At 43.4% G+C, this 23,103-nt stretch overlaps 1 protein-coding gene across 1 annotated transcript in view; it reads right to left on the bottom strand.

Moving 5' to 3' along the window:
• Nucleotides 1-23,103, bottom strand: part of LOC139022499 (retinoic acid receptor beta-like) — a 107,921-nt gene that overhangs the window by 14,184 nt on the left and 70,634 nt on the right. Inside the window, exon 3 of the mRNA XM_070436020.1 lies at nt 5,972-6,113. Within this exon, the coding sequence (XP_070292121.1) occupies nt 5,972-6,113 (142 nt within the window). The remainder of the gene's footprint in view (nt 1-5,971; nt 6,114-23,103) is intronic.

Raw genomic sequence — 23,103 nt, forward strand, 5'->3', positions numbered from 1 at the left:
ATTGATACACCATCCAGAGTGTAATTAGTAACTTCACTATTCACTATTAGTAACTAAGGGATATACAAATGAAGTCGGAAGTTTACATACACCTTAGCCAAATACATTTAAACTCAGTTTTTCACAATTCCTGATTTATTTCTAGTAAAAATTCCCTGTCTTAGGTCAGTTTGGATCACCACTTTATTTTAAGAATGTGAAATGTCAGAATAATAGTAGAGAGAATGATTTATTTCAGCTTTTATTTATTTCATCACATTCCCAGTGGGTCAGAAGTTTACATACACTCAATAAGTATTTGGTAGCATTGCCCTTAAATTGTTTAACTTGGGTCAAATGTTTCGGGTAGCCTTCCACAAGTTTCCCACAATAAGTTGGGTGAATTTTGGTCCATTCCTCCTGACAGAGCTGGTGTAACTGAGTCAGGTTTGTAGGCCTCCTTGCTCGCACACGCTTTTTCAGTTCTGCCACACATTTTCTATGGGATTGAGGTCAGGGCTTTGTCAGGGCCACTCCAATACCTTGACTTTGTTGTCCTTAAGCCATATTGCCACAACTTTGGAAGTATGCTTGGGGTCATTGTCCATTTGGAAGACTCATTTGTGACCAAGCTTTAACTTCCTGACTGATGTCTTGAGATGTTGCTTCAATATATCTAAATCATTTTCCTACCTCATGATGTCATCTACTTTGTGAAGTGCACCAGTCCCTCTTGCAGCAAAGCACCCCAACAACATGATGCTGCCACCCCCGTGCTTCACGGTTGGGATGGTGTTCTTCAAGTCTCCCCTTTTTTCCTCCAAACATAACGATGGTCATTATGGCCAAACAGTTCTATTTTTGTTTCATCAGACATTTCTCTAAAAAGTACGTACTTTGTCCCCATGTGCACTTGAAAACCGTGGTCTGGCWTTTTTTATGGCGGTTTTGGAGGACTGGCTTCTTCCTTGCTGAGTGGCCTTTCAGGTTATGTCAACATAGAACTTGTTTTACTGTGGATATAGATACTTTTGTACCGGTTTCCTCCAGCATCTTCACAAGGTCCTTTGCGGTTGTTCTGAGATTGATTTGCACTTTTCGCACCAAAGTACGTTCATCTCTAGGAGACAGAACGCGTCTCCTTCCTGAATGGTATGACGGCTACGTGGGCCCATGGTGTTTATACTTGCGTACTATTGTTTGTACAGATGAACGTGGTACCTTCAGGCGTTTGGAAATTGCTCCCAAGGATGAACCAGACTTGTGGAGGTCTACAAATTTTTTTCTGAGGTCTTGGCTGATTTCTTTTGATTTTCCCATGATGTCAAGCAAAGAAGCACTGATTTAAAGGTAGGCCTTGAAATACATCCACAGGTACACCTCCAATTGACTCAAATTATGTCAATTAGCCTATCAGAAGCTTCTAAAGCCATGACATCATTTTCTGGAATTTTCCAAGCTGTTTAAAGGCACAGTCAACTTAGTGTATGTAAACTTCTGACCCACTGGAATAGTYATACAGTGAACGATAAGTGAAATAATCTGTCTGTAAACAATTGGGCAAAGTAGATGCGCAAAGTAGATGTCCTAACCGACTTGCCAAAACTATAGTTTGTTAACAAGAAATTTGTGGAGTGGTTGAAAAACGAGTTTTCATGACTCCAACCTAAGTGTATATAAACTTCCGACTTCAACTATATATGTTTTACCCATCTACCAATAGGAGCCCTTCTTTCTGAGACATTGGAAAACCTCCCTGGTCTTTGTGGTTGAATCTGTGTTTGAAATTCCCTGCTTGACAGAGGGACCTTACAGATAATTGTATGTGTTGGGTAAAGAGATGAGATTGTCATTCTAAAATCATGTTAAAGACTATTATTGCACACAGAGTGAGTCCATGCAACTTATTATGTGACTTGTCAAGCTGTTTTTTACTCCTGAATTTATTTAGGCTTGTTATAACAAAAGGGTTGAATACTGAATATTGACTCGAGTCAACTTTTAATTTTTTATTAATTTACAAACATTTCGAAAAACATAATTCCACTTTGACATTATGGGGTATTGTGTGTAACCCAGTGACAAAAACATCTACATTTAATCCATTTTAAATTTAGGCAGTAACACAACAAAATTTGGCAAAAGTCAAGGGGTCTGAATACTTTCTGAACGCACTGTATATATTGTAAATTAGTAAGTTAGTAAGTTAAAAGTCACCTTTCAAAATGAATGACTCACTCAACTCTTTTCTGGAAAAAATAGTAATGGTTTCAAGGGTAACTCTGTCGATTATGTGTTTCAAAAGACCTTAAAGTTTTTTGGGAAGTATGTGCATCGTGTTTGAGAATTTGACCACCAAAGAAAATCACTTTATCATTCACCTGCACTAGTTCCTCTCATCCATCCATCTTTCTCCTGGGAGAGAGTCCTATCGTCCTTTCTCACCAYCCAGTTCTGTACTTCAGACACAGACAGGCACAGACACTATAGGATCAACCTTCTTGAAGGGTACAGTGTGTGGATGCTGAGGGATTTCTGTCAGAGATCAAGGTAAGATGGAGAAATCAAACAAGTACTACTTTAATTTCAACAGACTTAGGAAAAGTTATGCTGTTGCTGGAGTGCCAATCATCTGATACAGCATGTTGGATTTTATCCTGCAGAGTTTAGCGACAACACACACACACGCATGCCCGCATACATACATACACACGCACACACGTTCACACACAGGCACCCACACCCACACACACGCTCACAGACACACAGACCACAGACACACACCAACACACACACACACACACACACACACACACACACACACACACACACACACACACCACCACACACACACACACACACACACACACCATATCACTAAAAGTGAGAAATGCAATCCACTTAACAAGTTAAAAAGTGCAAGAGCAGAAAGCTGAAGGATTTAACCTCTCTTGGGCAAGTGAGACGGTAGCGTCCCACCTCTTCAACAGCCAGTGAAACTGCTGGGCGCCAAATTCAAATACAGAAATACTCATTATAAAAATTCAGAAAACAAAACATATTTTACATAGGTTTAAAGATTAACTTCTTGTGAATCCAACCACGGTGTCAGATTTAAAAAAATGCTTTACGGCGAAAGCATACCTTACGATTATTTGAGAACATAGCCCACTAGACAAATCATTACAAACAGTAGCCAGCCAAGTAGAACAGTTACACATATCAGAAATAGAGATAAAATGAATCCCTTACCTTTGAATATCTTCATATGGTTGCAGTCAGCAGACATTCATTTACTCAATAAATGTTCCTTTTGTTCGATAAAGTCTCTTTATATCCAAAAACCTCCGTTTTGTTTGCGCGTTTTCTTCAGTAATCCACAGGCTCAAACGCAGTCAAAACAGGAAGACAAAAAAATCCTAYTTGTATCCGTAAAGTTCATAGAAACATGTCAAACGATGTTTATATTCAATCCTCAGGTTGTTTTTAGCCTAAATAATCGATAATATTTCAACCGGACAATAACGTCGTCAATTTAAAAGGTAAACAAGAAACGCACTCTTTCGGTCTCGCGCATGAAAAAGCTCTGTGACACTTTAGGGTCCACTCATTCAGACTGCTCTTACTTCTTCATTTTTCAGAATACAAGCCTGAAACAATTTCTAAAGACTGTTCACATCRAGRGGAAGGCATAGYAACTYCAATTTCAGTCCTAAGTCAATGGATACTGTAATGGCATTGAATAGAAAACTACAAAACCCCCCAAACAAACTACTTCCTGAATGGATTTTTCAAATCAGTTATGTTATACTCACAGACACTATTTTAACAGTTTTGGAAACTTTAGATTGTTTTCTATCCAAATCTACAGTTATATGCATATCATATCTTCTGGGCCCGAGAAGCAGGCAGTTTAATTTGGGCATGCATTTCATCCAAAATTTGAATGCTGCCCCCTACCCGAGTGAAGTTAAAACCACTAAGACAGTGGTTCCCAAACGTTTTATAGTCCCGTACCCCTTCAAACATTCAACCTCCAGCTACGTACCCCCTCTAGCACCAGGGTCAGCGCACTCTCAAATGTTGTTTTTTGCCACCATTGTAAGCCTGCCACACACTATACGATACATTTGTTAAACATAAMAATGAGTGTGAGTTTTTGTCACAACCCGGTTTGTGGGAAGTGACAAAGAGCTCTTATAGGACCAGCGCACAAATAATATAATACATCATTTTGCTCTTTATTTAACCATCTTACATATAAAACCTTATTTGTCCATTGAAAATTGTCAATAACTCACCACAGGTTAATGAGAAGGGTGTGCTTGAAAGGATGCACATAACTCTGCAATGATGGGATGTATTGGAGAGAGTCTGTCTTATATAATTTTCCACACACAGTCTGTGCCTGTATTTAGTTTTCATGCTAGTGAGGACCGAGAATCCACTCTCACATAGGTACGTGGTTGCAAAGGGCATCAGTGTCTTAACAGCTCGATTTGCCAAGGCAGGATACTCTGACCGCAGCCCAATCCATAAATCTGGCAGTGGCTTCTGATTAAATAAAATGTTCACAGAACCGCTTATTGCAATTCCGATGAGGCTCTCTTGTTCAGATATCGGTAAGTGGACTGGAGGCAGGGCATGAAAGGGATAATGAATCCAGTTGTTTGTGTCATCCGTTTCAGGAAAGTACCTGCGTAATTGCACACCCAACTCACTCAGGTGCGTGCTTCTCTATATCACATTTGACATTGTCCGTAAGCTTGATGTCATTTGCACACAAAAAATCATACAATGATGGAAAGACCTGTGTGTTGTCCTTGTTAATGCAGACAGAGAAGAGCTCCAACTTCTTAATCATAGCCTCAATTTTGTCCCGCACATTGAATATAGTTGTGGAGAGTCCCTTTAATCCTAGATTCAGATCATTCAGGTGAGAAAAAACATCACTCAGATAGGCCAGTGTTGTGAGAAACTCGTCTTCATGCAAACTTTAAGATCGTCTCTCAATTAAAAATAAAAACGTTTCAATTCTTTGCCCCTTGATAACCAGCGCACTTGTGTATGTTGTAAAAGCTTTACATGGTCGCTGCCCACATCATTGCATAGTGCAGAAAATACACATATTCAGGGACCTTGCTTTAACAAAGTTAACCATTTTCACTTTATTGTCCCAAACGTCTTTCAAGCGGTCAGGCATTCCCTTGGCAGTAAGAGCCTCTCGGTGGATGCTGCAGTGAACCCGAGTGGCGTCGGGAGCAACTGCTTGCACGCGCGTTACCACTCCACTATGTCTCGCTGTCATGGATTTTGCGCCATCAGTGCAGATACCAACATGAGCAGAAGCTACATTTGGCTACGTACGGACCGTTAGTGGAATTCCTGTGAGAGAGTAATGGTTAATGTGGTTGGATGATAATTATTTGACTAGGCTACCTGTATTTGACATTGTGTTGTTATTTGGCTGAACACTAGATGGTTGAATTTTATTATTGGCAGTGAAACGAGGCTACTCAGGCGAGAAAAAAACCTTACCCAAATGTACCGCCCCGTTGGAAAATATAAATGGACTGCTTGCATTTTATTTGCATTCATCTTTTAATGTGAATTACATTTTTATTTGGCGTACCCCCGACGTCATTGCGCACCCCAGTTTGGGAATACCTACACTAGGGGAATAGGATAATGTGTATGTGTGTTTATGTGTGTGTAGGTGTATGTGTGTGTGTTTAAATCCTCTAAAGGATGGGTAGGATGGTGTGTGTAGCATGTGATCTCTGATCAAGACTAGGGGTCCCTCGATTCCTGTTATTCCAGGAAACTTCCCTAGTGGCGTGGTTTGGGATTAGAGATGTGGGATTGAGACAAACTAACCAACACTCTTTGGACATTCCCATCGAATGTACTTCTGGAAACGACAGTAGTAACAGTGGTGTGCGTGTGCGAATGTGCGTGTGTATGTGTGTGTGTGTGTGAGAGAAAGACTCACACTCTTTGGACATGCCCACGCCAAAGCACTTCTGGAGCCGGCAGTACTGACAGCGGTTCCTGGTCACCTTGTTGATGATGCAGTTCTTGTCCCGGTGACATGTGTACACCATGTTCTTCTGGATGGATCTACGGAAAAAACCCTGAGAGAGAGAGATAGAGAGTTAAAGAGAAAGAGAGAGATAGAGTTAGAGAGAAAGAGAGAGAGAGAGTTAGAGAGAGAGAGAGAGAGAGAGAGAGAGAAAAAGAGAGGGATCAGTCTATCTGGTAAAACAAGGTTACACTGGATAAAAGGATAAAAGGTTAAATACAATTAATAAATACAAATCTTCCTCGACTGCATTCAGCTCAAGATGTCATAGCAACAAGCATTTGTGGTGTGTGTGTGTGTGTGAGTAATCAGGGGAAAGGGGAAGCGTTGTAGAGGATGTTAACATGGCGTGTTAAGTGATGTTCAGTGAATTGGTGTGACTTTCTAAGAACGCTGGTGTAACTGACTATAACAGAAGGAGAATGACCCCCCCTATGGTTTACGTCTACAGTATGTCCAAAAACAACTATGGTGTAACTGTTTTGTATCAATTTGCCTACCAACACAGTCAGAGCAGCGGGAGAGATATGAGAGGAATTTGAGGGAAAACAGGAGCAATTCAAGTAGCTTCCTTAAAGATGTTTCAGTTGTTATTCATTTGTTGTGGCTCTGGGGTCCTTCACAATGATCCTCCATCATCCAGGCCCTCTCAGGCGAACCCTCTCTTCCATTTGCCATAGGCTCCTGTGACAGATGGGACCTTGCATTTTCATTAGGGGAGCAGAATGCATGATGGGTAACGGATTAGATGGCATACGCACAGGGCTGAAACGGCTGATGCTGTAGCATGTGTGTGTGTAGCAGCCCCATCTCGCTTTAGACTCAAACATCCGTCAACATACCAGTCCCGCCCTGCAGTGCCGTGGCGACCACAACAACTAGCCAATCACGTCTGGGAATTCAACACCATGTGACCAGTCCAGGGACACCTCCTCTCGACTGGTATTATTCATTTTCTTAATAGAGGCCTTTATTCTTGCCTGATCTACATGTGTGTGTGTGTGTGTGAGTCTGTGTGTCTGTGCGTGCACGTGTGTGTCTTTATCCTAGCTGATCTGAGCAGAATACCTTCTTATACATTACCTCTCTGTTCTAATATATAGATAACACACACACACGCACAAACAGAAACAAGGCGCAATGTTGGGTTGGGTGCGGAACCCAAGGCTACTGTAGTAATAATTCATTCAATCCCATCCCTGTGACCATGCAGGGCAGGATAAAAGGATAAAAGTCCTTGGAGCGGTGTGTGTGTGCGTGCATTGGTGTGTGTGTGCATGCATCGGTGTGTGCGTGCATGTGTGTGTGTGCGTGCATGTGTGTGTGTGCCTCAGAGTCTTTGTGAAGTGATTTCTCAGCAGCAGCAGCAGCAGCAGCAGCAGTCAACAGATGCTGTGACTCCTTCATCTCTGTGTTCCTCAAGGGAAGCACTATCACACACACACACCCCGACGCACCCAGACTTAATCATCACATCTGCTCTCTCTCTCTCACCTCTTCCTCTCTCTCTCTACTTACCTTATTCTCTCTCTATCTATCTACCTACCTTATTCTCTCTCTCTCTATCTATCTACCTACCTTATTCTCTCTCTCTCTCTCTCTCTCTCTCCTCTCCCTCTCCACCTACCTTATTCTCTCTCTCTCTATCTATCTATCTACCTACCTTATTCTCTCTCACTCTCCTCTCCCTCTCCACCTACCTTATTCTCTCTCTCTCTATCTATCTATCTACCTACTTTATTCTCTCTCTCTCTATCTCTCTCTCCTCTTCCTCTCCCTCTCTACCTACCGTATTCTCTCTCCTCTTTCTCTCCCTCTCCACCTACCTTATTCTCTCTCTCTCTCTACCTTATTCTCTCTCTCTCTCTACCTACCTTATTCTCTCTCTCTCTCTCTCTCTCTACCTTATTCTCTCTCTTTCTACATACCCAATTCTCTCTCTACCAAACTGATTTCTATCTCTCTCTACATACCTGATTTTCTCTCTCTCTCTCTACCTACTTGATTCTCTCTCATTCTACCTACCTGATTCTCTTGCTCTCTCTTTCAATTAAATTCAAATGGCTTTATTGGCATGGGAAATATATGTTTACATACCCAAAGCAAGTGAAATAGATAAAAAACAAAAGTGAAATAAACAATATAAAATGAACAGTAAACATTACACTCATCAAAGTTCCAAATGAATAGAGACATTTCAAATGTCATATTATGGCTATATATAGTGTTGTCCCGATGTGTAAATAGTTAAAGTACAAAAGGGAAAATAAATAAACATAAATATGGTTTGTATTTACAATGGTGTTTGTTCTTCACTGGTTGCCCTTTTCTTGTGGCAACAGGTCACAAATCTTTCTGCTGTGATGGCACACTGTGGTATTTCACCCAACAGATATTGGAGTTTATGAAAATTGTATTTGTTTTCCAATTCTTTGTGGGTCTGTGTAATCTGTGTAAGCTCAGTTTCCACCTCATTTTGTGGGCAGTATGCACATAGCCTGTCTTCTCTTGAGAGCCAGATCTGCGTACGGCGGCCTCTCACAATAGCAATGCTCATTGAGTCTCTACATAGTCAAAGCTTTCCTCATTTTGGGTCAGTCACAGTGGTCAGGTATTCTGCCACGGTGTACTCTCTGTTTAGGGCCAAATAGCATTCTATTCTTTTGTAATTTTAAGTAATTATCTTTTTGTTTTCTCGTGATTTGGTTGGGTCTAATTGTGTTGCTGTCCTGGGGCTCTGTGGGGTCTGTTTGTGTTTGTGAACAGAGCCCCAGGACCAGCTTCTCTAGGGGATTCTTCTCCAGATTCATCTCTCTGTAGGTGATGGCTTTGTTATGGAAGGTTTGGGAATTACTTCCTTTTAGGTGGTTGTAAAATTCAATGTCTCTTTTCTGGATTTTGATCATTAGGGATATTGGCCTAATTCTGCTGTGCATGCATTATTTGGTGTTTTACGTTGTACACGGAGGATATATTTAGCAGAATTCTGCATGTAGAGTCTCAATTTGTGTTTGTCCGATTTTGTGAAATCTTGGTTGGTGAGCGGACCCCCAGACCTCACAACCATAAAGGGCAATGGGTTCTATAATTGATTCAAGTACTTTTAGACAGATCCTAATTAGTATGTCGATGTTTATGTTCCTTTTGATGGCTTAGAAGGCCCTTCTTGCCTTGTCTCTCAGATCGTTTACAGCTTTGTGGAAGTTACCTGTGGCGCTGATTTTTAGGCCAAGGTATATTTAGTTTTTTGTGTGCTCCAGGGCAACGGTGTTTAGTTGGAATTTGTATTTGTGGTCCTGGCAACTGGACCTGTAACGGCTGTCTTCAGGTGAAAGAGAGGACGACCAAACTGCAGCGTGATGATAATCCATATTTTAATAGGCTACTTAAACAACGAACAAAAACAACAAACTGACAGAAAGAACCGAAGACGCTACAGTCCCGAACTAGTGAACACAGACCAGATGAACACAGAACAGACGAACAGGAACAATCACCCACAAAACACACTACAAAACAGGGTACCTAAATATGGTTCCCAATCAGAGACAATGACTAACACCTGCCTCTGATTGAGAACCATATCAGGCCAAACAAGAAACCCCACATAGAAACAGACAACATAGATCATACCCACCCAGCTCACGTCCTGACCAACTAAATAAAGACTAAACAAAGGAAAAATGTTTCTTTCAACATCATTATTTCTGTCTTAACGAGATGTACTGTCAGGGCCCAGGTCTGACAGAATCTGTGCAGAAGACTACTGTAGAACCACCTTGGTTTGGGGACAGAAGCACCAGATCATCAGCAAACCGTAGACATTTGACTTCAGATTCTAGTAGAATGAGCCCGGTGCGGCAGACTGTTCTAGTGACATCGGCAATTTGCTGATATACAGTGCATTCGGAAAGTATTCAGACCCCTTGACTTTTTCCACATTTTGTTACGTTACAGCCTTATTCTAAACTGAATAAAATAAAATAAATACCTCATCAAAAATGGAAATATGACATTTAGATAAGTATTCAGACCCTTTACTCAGTACTTTGTTGAAGCACCTTTGGCAGTGATTACAGCCTCGAGTCTTCTTGGGTATGACGCTACAAGCTTGGCACACCTGTATTTGGGCAGTTTCTCCCATTCCTCTCTGTAGATCCTCTCAAGCTCTGTCAGGTTGGATGGGGAGCGCCGCTGCACAGCTTTTTTCAGGTCTCTCCAGAGATGTTAGATCGGGTTCAAGTCCAGGCTCTGGCTGGGCAACTCAAGGACATTGAAATACTTGTCCCGAAGCCACTCCTGCGTTGTCTTGGCTGTGTGCTTAGGGTCGTTGTCCTGTTGGAAGGTGAACCTTGACCCCAGTCAGAGTTCCTGGGCGCTTTGGATCAGGTTTTCATCAAGGAGCTCTCTGTACTTCACTCCGTTCATGTTTCCCTTGATCCTGACTAGCCTCCCAGTCCCTGCCACAGAAAAACATCCCCACAGCATGATGCTGCCACCACCATGCTTCACCGTAGGGATGGTGCCAGGTTTCCTCCAGACGTGATTCTTGGCATTCAGGCCAAAGAGTTCATCCTGGTTTCATCAGTCCAGAGAATCTTGTTTCAAGTAAGTAGGTGCCTTTTGGCAAACTCCAGAAGTGGCTTCCGTCTGGCCACTCTACCATAGAGGCCTGATTGGTGGAGTGCTGAAGAGTTAGTTATCCTTCTGTAAGGTTCTCCCATCTTCACAGAGGAACTCTGGAGCTCTCTCAGAGTGACCATCGGGTTCTTGGTCACCTCCCTGACCAATGCCCTTCTCCCCTGATTGCTCAGTTTGGCTCTAGGAACAGTCTTGGTGATTCCATACTTCTTCCATTTAAGAATGATGGAGGCCACTGTGTTCTTGGGGACCTTCAATGCTGCAGACATTTTTTGCTACCCGTACTCAAATCTGTGCATCGACACATCCTATCTCTGAGCTCTACGGACAATTCCTTTGATCTCGTGGCTTGGTTTTTGCTCTGACATGCACTGTCAACTGTGGGATCTTATATAGACAGGTGTTTGCCTTTCCAAATCATGACCAATCAATTTAATTGACCACAGGTGGACTCCAATCAAGTTGTAGAAACATCTCAAGGATGATCAATGGAAACAGGATGTACCTGAGCTCAATATCGAGTCTCATAACAAAGGGTCTGAATACTTATGTAAATAAGGTATTTTATTTATTTTTTTTAATACATTTGCTAAAATGTCTACAAAACTGTTTTCACTTTGTCATTATTGGGTATTGTGTGTAGATTGATAAGGGGGGGAAATTATTAAATGTTTTTTAGAATAAGGCTGTAACGTAACACAATGTGGAAAAAGTCAAGGGGTCTGAATACTTTCCAAATGCACTATATATGTTGAAGAGGATGGGGCTCAAGCTGCATCCCTGTCTCATCCCACGCCCCGTGGAAGAAAATGTGACCTGTTTCAGGAAACTAGGCGTATGTCACGACTTCACAGGAGAGCCATTTGAACGTTATTTTTAAAGAAAAGAAATGCCAATGTCAGAAATGCCTTCTGGAACATTTGAACTTTCATGTGCCTTAATAACAAAGTTGTATACCATCTGTAAATACAGATGTTAAATAAAGTTGTTAAATTACGAGCCTAGTTGGTTTAGTCACAGAAAAAGTCAGGAACCTTCCCGCTAGCCATGATTGGCTGAGAGAATGAATGAGCTGGACATGCCGAAAGATGAGTTTCAGATTGGTCGGCGGTGTAGCATCTTGTGTCTATAAAATTAGCTGCTCGTTATGCGTAGATAATTCTTTCTAATTAAGTTTTCTTGAAAGATATAACGCTAGCTATGAAATATCTTGCTAATGCGACACTGATGTCATCAAAGAGCGACGTATGTTTGTTTTTGTTGAACGCTGTCGAACGCTGAAACTGAAACCTGTCGAACGTCGAAACCTGAACTAAAGACCTCGGTTTAAAAGCTGACAGTGTTTTTATATACTTTTATTTTACTTTGAATCCTGCGGCTCTGTTGGGCTAAATTGCTGTGAGTGCTGCTATCTGTCCCGGGAACCTGCGGGGAGAGACGCGAAAGCCCAGCTAGCCTACCTGGCTCGGCGGTCTCAAACGGAGGCCGCTATTGAACGTTTCCAACGTTGCAGAAGCTGCGTTTACTTTGCTTTGTTCCGGGACAATGTGGACCGCGTTGATTTTCAATGTAGCAACTGCTTGCTTGCGGAGGACTACAGGATCGAAGTAGCTACTCTTAGCAAGCAAGTAGCAAACCTACATAAGCTACTGGGGAACCCACGCCCACCTACTTTTTATTTTTTTTCCACCCCAGTAGCCGGATGCCGCTCTGGTCTGGTGGAAGTTTCACCGTCGTGTCGGCTCTCCACAGCCGACTGGCCCGTGCTAGGCAGGGTTCCATCCCTGAATGGGTCTCCCCCTTCCCTGCAGAACGGAGCTGATCTCAACCCAATCAACCAGCCATGGAGTTACGTCATTCCCCGTGGAGGTCGAATAAGGCGTCCTCTGGCAACGGGGGTCTCCATGGAGATGTTGAGCCCGGAACTGACACAGACCAGAAACAGCTTTGCCACCCTGGATKCAGAGGTTCCGGTGCCTTCATCCATGGTGGCTTCCCAATCAAGATCGGATCCGGAGGTATCTGCGTCTTCGTCCTCGGCTCTGTCTCCCTCTCCGGTGGCTTCTACCTCGGGTTCAGATCCTCGGAGCTCCCAGCCTCACAAGACCGTGAGGCTGCCTGAGAGCCGGCCTGTTCAACATCACCAGCTGTCATCATAGGCAGCTCTATGGTGAGAAACATCTCGGTCGCCAAGGCAAAAGCCCTGTGCTACCCAGGAGCTCGAGTACAGGACATAACATGGCTGCTTCTGACTATTCTACCACAGATGCCGGGAGCTGACACTGTCGTAGTCCATGTGGGGTCAAACGACATCAGGAGTGCTAACTCGGAACATTTGAAAATTGTTTTTAAAGAACTGATTTTAGCATTAAAAGACTCCAAAAAACGGCCAATAATTTCAGGTCCAGTACTATCGTTGGGTCGCAGGTGTGAAAGATTCAGCAGACTGCTGGCATTACACATCTGGCTAAAAGACTACTGTAGCTCTGCTGGAGTCACTTTTATTGATAACTTTGACACCTTCTGGAAACAGAAGATACTCTACAGGAATGACGGAGTCCATCCAAATCATCTTGGCTCCTGGACTCTGTCCACGCATTTCAAGGCTGTGTTGAAACAATGACTGGTAAATGATCCAAGACCAGCTCAGTTAATCCCTACCATTGTGACAATGAGTCGTTATAATGCTGCATCAAATGTACATGATCTTAGGGGCATTGGCAAACACAATGTAAGTAATTAAATTGATGTACCCCTAACTGCACCGAATACATCTGTTTATCCTACAGCTATTGTAAGCAGTAATCATGAACCTATAAACCAGAGTTACACTGTTAGCACTGAGGCGGTGTGCAATAGTAGGAAGACCACTTTATGCAGCTCACTCTGGGGCGGCAGGTAGCCTAGTGGTTAGAGCGTTGGACTTGTAACCGAAAGGTTGCAAGATTGAATCCCTGAGCTGATGAGGTAAAAATCTGTCATTCTGCCCCTAGGCCATCATTGAAAATAAGAATTTGTTCTTAACTGACTTGCCTAGTTAAATAATAAGAAAATTAAAAACTCTGCACTATCAGCTCCAATGTAAATAACATGAGTAAGTCTACCTCTGATAAGCTTCCCAGTAAAGCATTAAAAACAATCAAGCAACCCAGAAAAGTGCTAAAAATAGCCCATATTAACATATGTYGCCTAAGAAACAAGGTCCATGAAGTCAATAACTTGCTTGTAACATATGATATTCATTCATATCTCTGAAACTCACTTAGATAATACCTTCGTTGATACAGTGGTAACAATAAATGGTTATAACATTTACTGAAAAGACAGAAATGCCAACGGAGGCGGTGTTGCGGTCTATATTTAGAACCACATTCCTGTAAAGCTTAGAGAGGATCTCATGTTAAATACTGTTGAAGTAATATGGCTACAGGTTCACCTGCCTCACCTAAAGCCCATTCTTGTGGGAAGCTGCTATAAACCACCAAGTGCTAACAGTCAGTATCTGGATAATATGTGTGAAATGCTTAATGTATGTGATATCAACAGAGAAGTATATGATAGCCAGTCAGCTATCATCAAGCTGCCTACTCAGGAAAAAACTTCAAACTGTAACCAGTGCCTGCAACCTGGATCAGGTTGTCAGTCAACCTACCAGGGTAATTACAAACAGCACAGGAATGAAATCATCAACATGTATTGATCACATCTTTACTACATCTTTACTAATGRTGCAGATATTTGCTTTAAAGCAGTATCCAAATCCATAGTGATCCATAGTGATCACAATATAATAGCCATATCTAGGAAAACCAAAGTTCCAAAGGCTGGGCCTAATATAGTGTGCCATACCTTTTGCCTCATCCCTCTCAACCATACAATTTTTTAATTCCTCATCAATCCAAGGGGATTTAACAGTTTTTACAGTAATTTTCTTAATGGGTGTGTGCTTATTAGTAACTGGAATAAGTAGTTTCATAAATGTGTCACGTTGCTTCCGCATTACACACCACAGACCAGCAAATATTCTTTACATCATCAACAATTGAATCACTACAAAACTGATTCTCTCTACCTTATTCTCTTCTCTCCTCTCTACCTTATTCTCTCTCTCTCTCTCTCTCTACCTTATTCTCTCTCTCTACCTTATTCTCTCTCTCTCTCTCCTCCCTGATTCCTCTCTCTACCTTATTCTCTCTCTCTACCTTATCCTCTCTCTACCGTATTCTCTCTCTCTCTACCTTATTCTCTCTCTCTACCATTCTCAATTCAATTGACTTATTGACATGGCAAGTCATTATTACTTACATTGTCAAAGTATACATATCGAAAAATAAAAATAAATATAAATGTATATATATACAATATATAAATATATATTTTTATATAAATAAATGGTGGGACCAACAGCAATAAAATAGTAGTAGTGGACAACAACTACAACACCAATATTAATCAGAACAACAATACATTAAAGCAATGGTAGTAGACCAGTGTCAACATGACTGAGAAGACACATGACCTGGTATGAAAGACAAAACAAACGGGAAATATTATTTACATTTTACATTTTACATTTTAGTCATTTAGCAGACGCACTTATCCAGAGCGACTTACAGTAGAGTGCATACATTTTATTATTATTATTTTATTTTTATTTTTTTTTTTAACATACTGAGACAAGGATATCTCCTACCGGCCAAACCCTCCCTACCGGCCAAACCCTCCCTAACCCGGACGACGCTATGGCCAATTGTGCGTCGCCCCATGGATCTCCCGGTTGCGGCCGGCTGCGACAGAGCCTGGGCTAGAACCCAGCCCAGCCCTGGGCGCAAACCCAGAGACTCAAAAAATAAGGAACTGGTAACAACAAACCATTACTCCGTTCCACCAGCCTCCGAAAGTAAGGACGAGGTTCGGTAAGCATCCCAAAATGGCACCCTAATCCCTATATAGTGCACTAGTTTTGACCCAAATGGCACCGTATTCCTATACGGGAATAAACTCAAAATAGACATATACAGTATTCATGGAATTTACATAAATCAAATAATTGTATTATTTACATAGTTTATATACACATTATTCAAAAAAAGTTTCCTTTTCCTCAACCACTGTGACTTGTTGCCACGTCGTTGTCAGTTTTTGAATTGACTGAATCTTCTCTTCGTTCAAAGACTTCTTAGACCACTGCGCCCACCCGGGTATCAACATTACGCACTTTTCACTGGCTGTCCCTCAGGTTGTGGCAGGAGAACACATATTTGGCTGCCAAAACTGCACATTTTGGCTTTTCACCCAATAAATATTAGATTTTTTCTTCATCTTTATTAGTTTCAAATTCTTTGTATTGAATTATAATTTTGGAAATAAATATTCTCTTAGGTCTGAGTATTTGTCACAGTGTAATAGGAAATGCAGCTCTGTCTCTACCTCTCCCCTGGAGCAGAGTGAGCACACGCTGTCCCCAGACACTCTGGGTTTAGGTCGGTGAGGAAGTAGTCTACAGTGCTGCTGCCAAGGGATGAGCTGTTAGGTGTACCTACCAAAAGAGTCCCCTCTCAGCCTACCATTGACTATGTACAGACCCAGTGGTTCGACAGAGCTTCACGAGCTGTACTCCGTTTTTTGTTTTTCACTTTGTCATAGTTGTTTCTGTGGGGGTATGTGGGAGGGAAAGGTTGTGTGCTTCCTGGTAGGTGTTTATCCCATGACTGTTAATAGTGTCTTGTTCTTCTGCTGTTCGAGCATTTAGGTCTCCACAGACCAGTACGTGCCTTGGGCCTGAAAGTGACTAATTTCCCCCTCTAGAATGAGAAACTCTCTTCATTGAAGTAGGGTGACTCTGAGGGGGGAATGTATGTGGCACAGAGGAAGACGTTTTTATCTGTCAAGATAGCCTCCTTGTTGATTTTAACCATATAAAGAATTCTCCTGTTTTGATCAATTCGATTTAATGAATTAGTTCAGATTTATACCATATTAGCATTCCCCCTGAGTCTCTGCCCTGTCTGATTCCTTTTAATTTAGTGAATGGTATGATTATCTCCCTAAAATCTAGTGGACAGCCAGTGGAAACATCACCTCTGCACCATGTTTCCTGTAGTACTACAATATCAACATCATCAATTTCTTTCAGGAAGTCTGGGTTTCTGCTCTTAGCCCAAAAGCAGAGGACTTCAATCCTTGTAATTCCAACATGCAACGTAAAAAGATTACATAACTTTTTTTTCTTTACCTTCAAATGAGACATACGCTCACAATCCAACAAGAAACTATAAAATAGGATTTTCAATTAAAGTAAACTCGTATTATGCAAATGTGATTTGTTTATCATTTAAGATTTTGTGTCATGCCACTTGGGTGGATGTAGTGTGAGGAGGGTGGAGTTCTTGTGCTCATCTTACAATGACCCTCGGCCTACACATGTGAGCATAGTAGACTCAGCATTTGTTTAATGTCACTCATTTGGTTGGTGGGGGCTGGGCCAGTTGCTCCTCTCACAGCCTGTGGCGTAGCTCTGCCTGCTGGCTGTGGCTCCTCCAAGTGTGGGTCTGCGGTGTGGGGCAGGGGGGTGGGAGGCCTCGTCTGTGTGGATCTGAAGCTGGGCTGGGGTGGTCTATGCTGCGCTGGCTGTGGTGGGCATTGAGGTTGGTGGTGCTGTGGTCGTGGCTGGGGTTCCAGGGTGCTGATCCGGGTGTGTGTCTCGGTGATCCGGCGGGGTGGAGATTGCTCCACTGTTCCTGGGTGGAGAGGTCGGGCTGCGGTTTAAAGCGACGTCCTTGAAGTCTTTGGCAAGGATTGTCTCCCTGTACAGTGAAATGGCAAGAACAGTCGCAGATCAGGGTGGATGGTGGGCCAGGTGTACTATGGGTCGCAGGGCACAGTACCGGATAGGCTGGCAGTATACTTTGGATTGTGGCAGAGTGGAAGTCCTTCTCTGTAGAAGGGTTGACACCGACGATTTGCGTAGTGGGGAGATTGCGGAGGCCTTCTCGAATCACCCCCGTAGTGAAGTCCGCCACCCTTCCTTGCTGAGCACGCAGTCGTTTGCTTCCGGTATGTATTATTATGTTGGCTTGGCGACCCGGAGATGGCCTTATCAAGCAGCTCCATGGCACTCTGCGTTGTTGGGCACCACACCTTTCTCGTTTGTGTCTAGGGAAAAGTTTTTCTCCTGAACAAACTTCCATTTGAGTCCATCAACAGGACGATGTCAGCCAGTGGTTTCTTCTGGACTGGAGGGTGCAGAGGGGGGGGCTGGGTGGGGTGTGGGTGTTGGAGCTGGGGTGTGGCTGCTCTGTGCCGGTTGCTGCTGTCAGTGGGAGGCTGTTCTGTGGGTTGGGAGGAGGGTGCAGCAGGCAGGGCTGGGGAAGCCTGGCTTGGTGAGCTGGGCTCCTCTGCTGTGTGAGGGCAGGTCATAGAGTGGTGATCTAGCTGCTCCTGCAGGCCTGTCCTCTGTTCTCTTTCTCTCCTGCAGCTCCTTTCTTAGTTGGTCAGATCGTTATACTGTTCTGCCTGTCTTTTTGGAGCTCTCTCACCTCCTTTGTTAGATCAGCCAGCTCTCTCTTGAGTCCGTCCTCTCTTGCTGAACCTCTTTCAGTTGTGTTGCAAGGCTGCTGTCCTGCTCTGTCCTTCACCTTGGTGAGGAGCTCCTCTAAGGTGTGGTTGTCTGTGTTGCTGTTTGCTCACACTCTCCCTCAGCAGGACCACCTCCCCCCCAGGTTGGTGAACTCATCCCTCATGGCAGCCATGGTGGTGAGGAGGCCTGAGCCTGCTCTGCACTGAGGGGGTCGCTCTCCTCCTGGGGCGTGTCCTCCACTATGGTGGGAAGAGAGGTGCTGGATGTGCCTTTTTGGGTGGGGAGAGTAGGGGTGAGGTGGTGCTGGTGGAGTTTGTCTTGTGGGAGGGATGTCACTGGTGGTGTCCTTCTCTCTCTCCGCTCCTCCTTAATGGTCTGAAAGTCTGTGTTCAAACAGCCTAATGTTACCTTAACCATGACAGTTCCAGTCTTGTAGAGGTTGATTGTTATCATTGGTGCTGTCTGGGTCATCTGTCCTTTGATTTTCAGCTTCCACCCATTTACAGATTCCCTCTTTCTTTATGGATGGGTAGTGAGAGCCACACTGCTGAGCGCCATGCATTTGGCTGGTCAGTGAGGAAGATGAGATTACTCACGTCACCGTTTTTTAGAGGGTCTGCAAAAAGGGTTTCTGGCCTCCCCTTTAGTAGTTTCTGTTTAAAAGCTTTCCTCGTTGTGTCATTTTTGGCCTCTTTAGGGTAGAGAATGGATTCTGCGCTGAGGGGGAGTGGGGACATGGTGCTCGTGGGCTCTGCTACTACTGCTGCGCTGTTCTGCTGCCCCGTTGCCATGGCAAAGTTTTCTTATCCAACACTTTGTTTTTGCATTATTTAAACAAAATGAACATGTTTCATAATTTATTTGAGGCTAAATTGATTTTATTGATGTATTATATAAGTTAAAATAAGTGTTCATCAGTATTGTTGTAATTGTCATTTTACAAATACATTTTTTAAAAATCGGCAGATTAATCGGCATCGGCTTTTTTTTGGTCCTCCAATAATCGGTATCGGTATGGAAAAATCATAATCGGTCGACCTCTACTACCTACCGTATTCTCTCTCTCTCTCTCTACCTTATTCTCTCTCTCTCTCTCTCTCTACCTTATTCTCTCTCTCTCTCTCTCTCTCTTCTCTCTCTCTACATGATTCACTCTACCTACCGTATTCTCTCTCTCTCTACCTACCTTATTCTCTCTCTCTCTCTCTCTACCTGATTCTCTCTACCTACCTTATTCTCTCTCTCTCTCTCTCTCTACCTGATTCTCTCTACCTACCTGATTCTCTCTCTCTTCTCTCTCTAACTTGATTCTCTCTCTACCTGATTCTCTCTTACCTACCTTATTATCTCTCTCTCTCTCTAACTGATTTCTCTCTCTCTACCTGATTCTCTCTCACTCTACCTTATTATCTCTCTCTCTACCTGATTATCTCACACTCTACCTGATTCTCTCTCTCTTACCTGATTCTCTCTCTCTACCTGATTCTCTCTCTCTCTCTACCTTATTCTCTCTCACTCTACCTGATTCTCTCTCACTCTACCTTATTCTCTCTCTACTTTATTCTCTCTCTCTCTCGATACATATCTCTACCTACCGTATTCTCTCTCTCCTCTCTACCTGATTCTCTCTACCTACCTTTTTCTCTCTCTCCCTCTCTTCTCTACCTGATTTCTCTCTACCTACCTTATTCTCTCTCTCTCTCTCTAACTGATTCTCTCTCTCTACCTGATTCTCTCTCACTCTACCATTATTATCTCTCACTCTACCTCATTATCGCTCACTCTACCTGATTCTCTCTCACTCTACCTTATTCTCTCTCACTCTACCTTATTATTCTCTCACTTACCTCATTATCTCTCACTCTACCTTTATTCTCTCTCTCTCTACCTGATCTCTCTCTCCTACCTGATTCTCTCTGTACCTGATTCTCTCTTCTCTACCTGATTCTCTCTCTACCTGATTCTCTCTCTCTACCTGATTCTCTCTCCTCTACCTATTCTCTCTCTCTACCTTATTCTCTCTCTCTACCTTATTCTCTCTTTCTACCTTATAATCTCTCACCTGATTCCCTCTCTCTCTACCTGATTCCCTCTCTCTACCTGTGACAGTGGTGTCCATGTGATATTTCCCATATGATGCTTGTCGACTCTGTTTGAAGCTCATAACAAGATATCACAGCACACCCTTAAGTAGGGCATTTTACCAGCAGGTGTTTACGTTGATCGCCAGCAGGTGTTTGCCTGATCACCAGCAGGTGTTTACCTGATCACCAGCAGCTGGTGTTGCCTGATCGCCAGAAGGCGTTTCCCTTTTTCTTTCTTTTTTTCACCTTTATTTAACCAGGTAAGCTAGTTGAGAACAAGTTCTCATTTACAACTGCGACCTGGCCAAGATAAAGCAAAGCAGTGCAACACAAACAACAACACAGAGTTACACATGGAATAAACAAGCGTACAGTCAATAATACAATAGAAAAAATAGTCTATATACAGTGTGTGCAAACGGGGTGAGGAGTAAGGCAATAATAGGCCATAGTAGCGAAATAATTACAATTTAGCAGATTAACACTGGAGTGATAAATGAGCAGATGATGATGTGCAAGTAGAGATACTGGTGTGCAAAAAAGAGCAGAAAGTAAAAAAAAACAATATGGGATGAGGTAGGTAGATTGGGTGGGCTATTTACAGCTGCAGCGATCGGTTAGCTGTCAGATAGCTGATGTTAAAGTTAGTGGGGGTTAGTTAAAGTAGTTAAAGTTCAGCGATTTTTTGAATTCGTTCCAGTCACTGCAGCAGAGAACTGGAAGGAAAGGCGGCCAAAGGGGTGTTGGTTTGGGGATGACCAGTGAGATATACCTGCTGGAGCGCGGTGCTAGTGGGTGGGTGTGTTATAGTGACCAGCGAGCTGAAGATAAGGCGGAGCTTTGCCTAGCATAGACTTATAGATGACCTGGAGCCAGTGGGTCTGGCGACGAATATGTACGAGGCCAGCCGACTAGAGCATACAGGTCGCAGTGGTGGGTGGTATAAGGGGCTTTGGTAACAAAACGGATGGCACTGTGATWGACTGCATCCAGTTTGCTGAGCAGAGTATTGGAAGCTATTTTGTAGATGACATCGCCGAAGTTGAGGATCTGTAGGATAGTCAGTTTTACTAGTGTAAGTTTGGTGGCGTGAGTGAAGGAGGCTTTGTTGCGAAATAGAAAGCCGATTCTAGATTGGATTTTGAATTGGAGCTGTTTAATATGAGTCTGGAAGGAGAGTTTACAGTCTAGCCAGACACCTAGGTATTTGTAGTTGTCCACATATTCTAGGTCAGAACCGTCCAGAGTAGTGATGCTAGTCGGGAGGGTGGGTGCGGGCAGCGAACAGATGAAGAGCATGCATTTAGTTTTACTAGTGTTTAAGAGCAGTTGGAGGCCACGGAAAGAGTGTTGTATGGCATTGAAACTTGTTTGGAGGTTAGTTAACACAGTGTCCAAAGAAGGGCCAGATGTATACAGAATGGTGTCGTCTACGTAGAGGTGGTTCAAAGAATCACCTGCAGCAAGAGCGACATRATTGATATATACAGAGAAAAGAGTCGGCCCGAGAATTGAACCATGTGGCACCCCTATAGACTGCCAGAGGTCCGGACAACAGGCCCTCCAATTTGACACACTGAACTCTGTCTCAAAGTAGTTGGTGAACCAGGCGAGACAGTCATTTGAGAAACCAAGGCTGTTGAGTCTGCCGATAAGAATACGGTGATTGACGGAGTCGAAAGCCTTGTCAGGTTGACGAAGACGGCTGCACAGTACTGTCTTCTTTCGATGGCGGTTATGATATCYTTTAGTACCTTGAGCGTGGCTGAGGTGCTCCCGTGACCAGTTCGGAAACCGGATTGCACAGCGGAGAAGGTACGGTGGGATTCGAAATGGTCAGTGATCTGTTTAACTTGGCTTTCGAAGACCTTAGAGGCAGGGTAGGAAGGATATAGGCCTATAACAGTTTGGGTCTAGAGTGTCACCCCCTTTGAAGAGGGGGATGACTGCGGCAGCTTTCCAATCTTTAGGGATCTCGGGACGATACGAAAGAGAGGTTGAACAGGCTGGTAATAGGGGTTGCAACAATGGCGGCAGATAGTTTTGGAAATAGAGGCTCCAGATTGTCTAGCCCAGCTGATTTGTACGGGTCCAGGTTTTGCAGCTCTTTCAGAACATCTGCAATCTGGATTTGGGTGAAGGAGAAGCTGGGGAGGCTCGGGGCAAGTAGCTGGGGTAGCCAGGAGGAAAGCATGGCCAACCGTAGAAAATGCTTATTGAAATTTTAGATTATCATGGATTTATCGGTGGTGACCGTGTTACCTTGCCTCAGAGCAGTGTGCAGCTGGGAGGAGGTGATCTTATTCCCCATGGATTTTACAGTGTCCCAAAACATTTTGGAGCTACAGGATGCAAATATCTGTTTGAAAAAGCTAGCCTTTGCTTTCCTGACTGACTGCGTGTATTGGTTCCTGACTTCCCTGAACAGTTGCATATCGCGGGGACTATTCGATGCTATTGCAGTCCGCCACAGTATGTTTTTGTGCTGGTCAAGGGCAGTCAGGTCTGGAGTGAACCAAGGGCTATATCTGTTCTTAGTGCTACATTTTTTGAATGAGGCATGCTTATTTAAGATGGTGAGAAAGGCACTTTTAAAGAACGACCAGGCATCCTCGACGGACGGGATGAGGTCAATATCCTTCCAGGATACCCGGGTCAGGTCGATTAGAAAGGCCTGCTCGCAGAAGTGTTTTAGGGTGCGTTTGACAGTGATGAGGGGTGGTCGTTTGACCGCGGAC

Source organism: Salvelinus sp. IW2-2015, linkage group LG30 (genome assembly GCF_002910315.2).
Source record: "Salvelinus sp. IW2-2015 linkage group LG30, ASM291031v2, whole genome shotgun sequence".
Lineage (NCBI taxonomy): Eukaryota > Metazoa > Chordata > Actinopteri > Salmoniformes > Salmonidae > Salvelinus > Salvelinus sp. IW2-2015.